At 41.1% G+C, this 8,466-nt stretch overlaps 1 protein-coding gene across 1 annotated transcript; it reads left to right on the plus strand.

The window, feature by feature from the left end:
• On the plus strand, positions 1-6,130 carry mfsd12b (major facilitator superfamily domain containing 12b). Its single transcript, XM_076724524.1, has 9 exons — positions 1-272; positions 730-940; positions 2,335-2,458; positions 2,534-2,719; positions 3,136-3,228; positions 3,343-3,435; positions 3,592-3,765; positions 5,111-5,205; positions 5,938-6,130. Exons 1-9 carry the CDS (start codon positions 2-4, stop codon positions 6,071-6,073), a joined length of 1,383 nt encoding a protein of 460 aa, XP_076580639.1. The 5' UTR covers position 1; the 3' UTR covers positions 6,074-6,130.
• Positions 6,131-8,466: the final 2,336 nt, after the last annotated feature.

Consider the following 8,466-nt stretch of genomic DNA (forward strand, 5'->3'; position numbering starts at 1 on the left):
CATGGAGCAGTTTGTGCCTGCTGATCGGTCCTTATCGGTCTGCAGGCGGCTATGTTACGCAGCGGGACACTTTCTGAATGACCTGTGCGCCTCGATGTGGTTCACTTACCTGCTGGTCTACCTCCACTCCGTACTCAGCTTTCAGAGCACCTATGCAGGTGTGATGCTGCTGATTGGTCAAATAGCGGACGGAGTCTGCACGCCGCTGGTTGGATACGAATCCGACAGAACAACAGGCATCTGTGGAAAAAGAAAAACCTGGCATCTACTGGGTAAGTGAGTGAGCAAGGAAATATATATAATATGAATTTATATGCTTCCTCCTTCATACTCCATATGTATTTCAGGGGAAGGAAAATGACTTTAAACTCTACTACAATTATTTATTGATTTATTTGATTGTATATATAATTGACAGTATAGAAAGTATAAAATTAGATTCACTTAAACAAGCAGCTTAAATGTGGTTTACACATTAATGCATCAATAATAATCCAGTCATTTATATTACACTTCGAAAGGAGCTATTCATATTCATTTACATGCATTTATTTATATGGTTGAAAGCACTTTTACTAAGTTACGTACCATACTTGAGTACAGTGTTTATTTAGAAAAATAATCTTTATTTGGTCGTCCTAAATAGAGTATAAAACGCTCAAAATACTACATATAGTATAGGGTTTAATACTACTGTAGTTTTAAAAGAATTCCTTCTCTGCTTTCCAGGAACTGTTTGTGTTCTTGTGTGTTTTCCCTTTATTTTCAACCCCTGCCTGGCCTGTACCGAAAACACTCCTCAGTGGGCTCAGGTTGTATACTTTACCCCCTTCATCATCATCTTCCAGTTCGGCTGGGCAGCCACTCAGATCTCCCACCTGTCCCTCATCCCGGAGCTTGTGTCCCGTGTGAGCGACAAGGTGGAGCTCACGGCGTACAGGTGAGGTGACATCAGGGGCCATTTGGTACCGGGCCGCACGAGAGACTGAACAAAAATATTTTATTGATCAACAGTCTGAAAGAAGTTTTATTTTGAAAATTAAGTGCATCCGCCTGTGCCTCTGTACACATGTCAAACACACACACACACACACACACACACACACACACACACACACACACACCTATACACATGCACACAACCCGGAAATTTCTCGGGACATTTCCGGGACCGATCCGGGAAAGTCCTGGGAAAGCTCTGGGTCGGACCCGGGTAAGTAGCGGGACTTTGCCGGGACTTGGCCGTGATCTGACCTTGGATCCGACCCGGTTGTTATCCGGGACCAGACAAGGGATCCGAACCGGACACGCACACACTACTTCTACCACTAATAATAATAATAATAATAATAATAATAATAATAATAATAATAATAGCCACCCGGACCCGGATCAGTCCCGGGATCTGACCCAGGACACACACACTGACAATGATAGTGCTTTAGAGCAGCGGTCCCCAACCACCGGGGCCATTTAGTACAGGGCCGCACAGAGAGACTGAACAAAAAATGTTTATTACTCATCAGAGTCTGAACACATGTCAAACCGCTCGTCTCGGTCACGTGATTCGGAAGTTAAAAAAAAAAAAAAAAGTCAGCTAGCAAAAATGAGTAAAGACAAATTTCTTTGGAGAGCTTCTTCAGAAAAGGGAAAAGGTCAAATGATGAGACAGAGGAAGAAGAGCCTACAACTTCCAAGAAAAAGAAAGCTGCATTACAGAGACAATGTCAGCAGTCCTGCTTAAATACGGGTTTATCGCTTCAGGTGATTCTCGCTCTAAGCGCGCTCTGCGCAATATGTGGCGACAGGCTCGCAAATGAGGCAATGAAGCCTTCTCGTTGAAGAGAAACAAGCGCAGGGCCCCAACTAATGACAACTACTACATTTAGAGTAATGGTGAGTTGTTTTTTAATAATTTGTTTTTATTCGTTTCTATGCCGGTCCGTCAAATTATTGCTTTACTTGAAACGGATCCGTGGCGCATCAAAGGTTGGGGACCGCTGCTCTATTCGACCCTAACCTCATTCCCATCTTTAAAAAGTTGTTGTGGCTTCCTGTAACTCCTTCTTCCTCTTCTACTTCCACTTTCCAAGCTATAAGAGCGGAACTGACAAAACTAGTTGCGACATCAACATCATGTCATGGGCGATTTCTATGCCTGTAGTCAAACAGTAAGACAGAAATAGCAGCCAAATTGCTCGTGAAAAGAGAGGTAACACCAAATGACATTTGTGAACATTGACACAAGAAGCCTCTGTATCTATTATAATTCCTTTAAAGCTCTAACAACCAAGTTATTGTTCGATTACTTCAATTATATTCCGTCTTGTGTAGGTATGCATTCACTGTGGTGGCCAATATCACAGTGTACACTGTGGCCTGGCTGCTCTTTCACTTCCAGGCTCAGCACAGTGTGGACCAGTCCACCCTGGGCCAGGTGGACATTCCTCTGTTCAGGGTAAGAAACGAGATGTCTGAGAGGTTTATACGCTCCTGTAAAATCACTATTTTCAACTGAGCTGTCTGTCCATAGACGCTGGCCCTCATCATGCTGGGCACTGGAGCTCTATTCTCCTTGATATTTCACGTGGGCACAAAAGAGGAAGTGTCGGCTCCAGAGATACACGATCAGCTGATCACGTCTTCACCCTCACCGGAAGTTTTGCCTTGTCCTGTATTTCAGTGGAAGCATTGGCTGAAGGAGCCCTCCTTCTACCAGGTGACACCTCCTTTTTCTCTCAGGGAAAGACGCTGTAACTCTGGATGTATTCTGATGTCGACGTTAAATCACATGTACTTTATAAACACACTGAGTATGAAGTCTGCTTTCTATTTTGTCAAAGTTATATTAGCATTACAAGGTGTTCAAATCAGTCTGCATTTAAACTGTATTACCACCTGTTAGAATAATGTAACATAAGCAAAACTAATGCAGACTTGATGTGACTGTGATCAGGGCTGAGAAATGTGTTCATAGCATCAAATCATCATTTTGGTATCAGTCCTGACGCTGCATAGAAATAAGTGGATGCCAGTGGGCAGGAACAGGAAAAAATACAAATACATTCCTCAGATCTTCTTACTAAAATCTGCAAAAATCCTCAATACTGTGTCCTTTGCTTGATTTTGTACCAGATGGCCTTCCTGTACATGTGCACCAGACTAATAGTCAACTTATCTCAGACCTACATCTCTGTTTACCTCACCAACTCACTGATGTTACCAAAGGTACGGCCACACAGTGTTTAATCATACATTGACTTGTGTAACTCATTATGTAGCCTCTGTTTGGGAAACATCTGTGTTGCAATTTAAAAACCAATTTCCCTCCTCTCTCCTTAGAACTTCATTGCTGTCATACCTCTGGTGATGTATGTCAGCGGCTTTGTTTGTTCTCTGGTCATGAAACCACTCAGCAAGCTCATAGGAATCAATGTGAGTTTCTAGCTAATAAGATACGTACATTTTGATCAACTCTGTTGCCATAACAGTACTCCCCTGTGTTATGAATTCATTTTTGCTGTATGATTAATACATTCGTAATTTGAAAGAAAAGTTATATTGGAATGAAATGTATTTGTCCGTTGTCAGATGACCTATTTGATCGGCCTGTTGTTGGTGTTTGGCTTCGCCACCTGGGTGTTTGTGGATGAGAACATGGGAGCCGAGAGTATCTATGGAGCAGCTGTGCTGCTGGGAGCTGGTTCAGCTACAGTCCTGGTCATGTCGCTGTCCATGACAGCCACACTCATTGGAGAGCAGACGGTAGGTGGAAGGGAACTAACCTACAGGAGTTTACAGCTTTTCAGGAGAGTTGTTGCATGGAGGAATTAAAAGGATGAGGCTGGCCATGATATCCTGATACATCTGATATATCAAATCCTCATATATCTTATTCCTCTGTGCCATAGATCTCCAGTGTTGGCTACCAGAGAAAACATGCAGGGCAGTGGCTAACTTTAGCAATGTGCTACCTGTATTTATGCAGCCAAAACAGCAAATATGAACCTTTTTTTTCTTCAGAGGAGCAGCTCAGCCACAGAGGGCAATTTGACCCAAGGATGTGCACGTCCTTGTTGTCAGCTTTTATTAAAAACATTTCAATGGGCCACATTATTGCCGTGGGTGACATGTTCCTTCATTATGATGAACATGGGAACTGCAATGTTTTTTGAGTCAATCCAACATACACCTTCCTGCTGCTGTAAGTGATCACAGTAGATCACCAAATATGTACAAATCCATGGCTGAAAGTAGTACCCAACAAGTACACAATTTCCTTCTGACTGAGTAACACTTGCTAAAAACTACAGTGCCAAGCTGTTTTAGGAAATCACTGAGCCCTTTTTAAAAGCGAACATTCATTTTTTTCATTGAAGTTTCAGCTTGTGACAGAGCCACAGACTGGGCGGGGAGGTTGAAAAGTGCTAAGAGACAGACTAAGATATTGTTGGTGTCAAGCACAATTCCTGCATTGACAGTTGCAATGCAGTAGTTTTCTCTGTGAAAAACTGAAAAAACAGCCCATCAGGGAACAAACACTTAAAATCACATGGTTCTCCAAAAAGACTTCTGCAAGTGCAGGATAATATGCAGATGCCAAAACCTAAGTTTCACTTTGTAGTTAATGTTCAAGGCAAATGATGTCAAGAGAAACCTCATCACAAGGCAGGAACAAACAGCACCCTTTTTGTTTTAAATGTCACGTCAGAATCAGCCGTCCAGTCACAGGAGAGTTAACTGAAGATCTACAGTACGATAAATCTATTAATGTGTGTTGTAATACTGAGAGCATTAAATCAGTCAGTTTGTTGTGCCACAGTCACGCTAGAAGATGCTTTGGAAACGCTCTCAGCTGTGAAATGAAAGGGGAGGGTTTGTAGTGATGTGTTTGTGTCACAGCATATTTTACCACTGTCACATCTCTTCTTCTGTCTGCCTTTCTTCACTCACACTGTCTGAAAAGAGATGATGAAGATACCCGGTGCATGCTCACAGATTGTTTGTCTTACTCACAGGAAGAAACACTTGTGTGGGTGTTTCACGTACGTTTGATTCTGTTGAGCTTTGCTTTAGTGTAACAATCCCTGATCTCTGTCTTGTTCGGCAGCAAAGTGGAGCCTTCGTTTATGGGTCCATGAGCTTCACAGACAAGGTGGCTAATGGCGTGGGGGTCATCCTCATCCAGAGCATCCGACCATGCAGGTGAGTGTCTCTGTGACTGACACTCTCACAGTGCTTCAGACGGACGCTTTGAAATGAAAGTGTGCAGGAAGATGTGGGCATTTCCTACAGACAGAGAAGTGAAAACAGACAGAGTTTTGTGGTTAATCTGACCTTTTATTTCTGCCTGGCTAGAATACGTGTTTTTTGTTTCCAGCCTTTTTAGTTTGTGACTCTTTGATATGAATCTGTGTCTATTAAGCAGGTCAGTCAGAGATCACTTTTTCTTGTTTCATTTGAATAATTTGTAGAGGCCTAGATATGCAAAACTGTACAGTATTACACAAAAAGAGGCAAAGATTGGAGAAACGTATTTTTGTGTAGCAGAATTTACCTTTTTTCTTATTTCCTCAGCTCCCAACCCTTTTTGGGGGTCCTGACCCTTATGTTGGGAACCAAAAAGGCCTCTGATCATATTTCTACATTTTTTTTTGCCATCAGATCCCATAGCCACACCAAAACCAACAACAAATTGATCCCACTAACAAGTTTTGCCTGCATTGCCAAAGCCTAACATAGTTTATTCCTCTGTGCCATAAGACTAAGACTAAGACTTTGGTCTGAGCGCCACAGGCAGGACAGGGAAGTCTGCGTCCGTTCTGAGAGACGTGATGACCTCCTGACCTTTCACTTCTCAAAGACCACAATGTTGCTGCTTTTTTGTCACAGTTTAACAAAAGCTGTTCCCTTTTTCTTTTCTTTGCGCTTCAACAGCACAGAGGCCTGCTGCCCAGCATGTGTGTGGTTTTATCGTGACATCATGGTGACAGCAACTGGGGGCGTGGCCTTGGTCGCAGCACTTTGCCTGTTCACAATCCTAATCTGGCCAATCAGGATACGGAAAAATTAGGGTTCAAAATCTACACTACACATGGGTAGTCACTGTCATACCTGTGCGCGCGCGCACACACACACACACACACACACACACACACACACACACACACACACAGAAAAACAACCACTTGTGTTTTCGTTACAATTTAGTCTTTTTGTTTTTTGGTTGTTTTTGATAAAATCTGCAGTTACTATTTCAGATGGATGCTGAGCACATTTTTAAATATATTTAAAATCTTCAAGGATCAAGTCTTACTCACTAATCTCTCAAAATATTTGGACATAATTTACTAAATGTTTTGCCTTTGATAAAGGATAAGGCCATGCTGCCACCTAGTGTGTGAATATAAAACTACAGCGCTTCCCTGTGTGAGGCATTTAAAGCTATAAGAATTATATTAAATGCTGCTCATCACAGGTGAAGTTTGTGACTGGAAAACGATTAAATGGACTCAGAGTTATAAAAGAAATGTAGAAAGTGATGTCACAACAACACAAATACAAAATATAACGTTTCATGTAAACATCAAGAAGTCGAGGGCAACCAGACTTGCTTCAGAAGCTGTTGGCCTCGACTGAGCACTTCCAGATATACCGAGACCTGGATGACTCGGGGTCTGCACAGACATGAGACGCGTGTTTGTAATATAATGTGAACCAACCTCTGCCTCGGTTTTCTACTGTGAATGCAGCCGATGTTTTCATTGACCTGGCAGCAATTGTGGCACTGGTCCAAGGAACTGAACTGGGTGAACTTGACTCCTCTTGTGTGAGTTTGTACTTGTGTGTATGTATGTAGGGGTGTGTGTGTGTGTGTGTGTGTGTGTGTGTGTGTGATTATTATCTCTACTAGCTTCTTTGATCATGCACGCTGTGGGAGAAAACTAAGCAGACACTGGTTGGTATGAAAGTAAATCTGAAAATGAAAATGTACTGTAACTGTTCTGACTGACTGATCGACACTGGAGCAAAACTGAATTTTCTTTGATAATTGTATTAATTTCTTTATAAAGGTGCATTCTTTTGACATGTAAAATCATTTAATAATGTTCACACACTGCATTTTTAGGTTTGTTCTTTATTTTGTCTATTCAAGTGGTATGTTTGTCATCCTCTTCTGTCTCATGAGAGCTGCATGTTGAATTTGTAAATGTGAAATGGCTCAGTAAATATACAGTATGTCAAAATTTAAAAAGCTGTTCCTCAGGGGTAATGAAAAAAAAACCTAAAGGACCTCAACAACCATAAATCAGAAAGCTGCACACTGTGATTTAAAATCTTCTTGTAATGGAAATTGTTTTTAAAAATTCTGTTAAGTTCAAGCATCATTTGTGAGTCCTGTTTTCTCTTGTGAGGCACAAAGTTGTGTTTCATTCATAACCTTTGATTTGTCACTATCTCTTTGTTGGTAACGTCTAAGAATTACTCTGATATTATTTTTGTCAACTTCAGGGTCATTTTGTGTTAAAAGGTCACTGTTTTCTACAGAGGACATCAGAATGAAGCCCAGATATTTGTCTCAGAAAGACGGAAGTTCACCGTTACGGAGGAATGAAACAGTTTGTACACTGAACCAAAGAGGGAATTGAGGAGAATTCAGAATAGATAGAACGAAACAGAGGAGTCTGAGAAACAAAAAGAAAAGACCAGGGATTTACAGTAAATCAGGACTGAAAAGCAAACATATTGAAACACTGATTATTATTTATCTATGTGAGAATATTTTTTTGAATTATGTCTGCACGAGTGTGATGGATTATATGGATAATGAAGTAATTTAGCAAATATTCTAGTTGACCACGGATCATGGTATAATGAAGTTTGGACTTATGAACTGTTATAAGAGATTTCTCATTAAATCTGACTTTATAACTGTCTAAAGATTAACTTTAAGGTGAAAGGATATAAAAACACTCAGAGTCTTACGTTTCATAATTAAAAACAAAAACACTCTGGGCAACATTTGACAAAATAAGATGTATGCTTGAGTTGTGGATCTGTGAACTTCAGTGAAACATGAAGAATCAGCTCCATTTCTAATTAAAATAATTTGCCCTTTCTTTTTTATTTATATATCAACAGAGCATTTTAACATGAATTATGACCCCCAAACCTTCAGAAAACCTTAAAAGGTTTGACTTGTTAAAAATTGCTGGACAGATGTTTAAGAACTATATCATCTGGCGGAAGCCTATGATGACGATGGTAGTCGTTAATTATTATTTCAGGTAATGATTTCTTAAATATAATTTTATCATTGATTGATTTCAACTAAAACGTGTCTTTCTGATAGTCTCTCTGTCCCTTATGGTGGTTGTGAACCGCAGAAAGCCCGACCTCTGGCGGCTGGTCCCCGGCGGTGTGGCGGTGCTGTGCGGTGGGCCTCAGCACCGCGGACAGGCGGGA

This window comes from Chaetodon auriga, chromosome 3 (assembly GCF_051107435.1).
Source record: "Chaetodon auriga isolate fChaAug3 chromosome 3, fChaAug3.hap1, whole genome shotgun sequence".
NCBI lineage: Eukaryota > Metazoa > Chordata > Actinopteri > Chaetodontiformes > Chaetodontidae > Chaetodon > Chaetodon auriga.

Bases quoted from the DNA above. Each gene is read 5' to 3' on its own strand.
- mfsd12b (XM_076724524.1), top strand. From the start codon at position 2: ATGGAGCAGTTTGTGCCTGCTGATCGGTCCTTATCGGTCTGCAGGCGG. The intron at 2,459-2,533 runs GTAAGAAACGAG...GTCTGTCCATAG, and splicing joins TGGACATTCCTCTGTTCAGG to ACGCTGGCCCTCATCATGCT. The intron at 3,229-3,342 runs GTACGGCCACAC...CTCTCTCCTTAG, and splicing joins ACTCACTGATGTTACCAAAG to AACTTCATTGCTGTCATACC.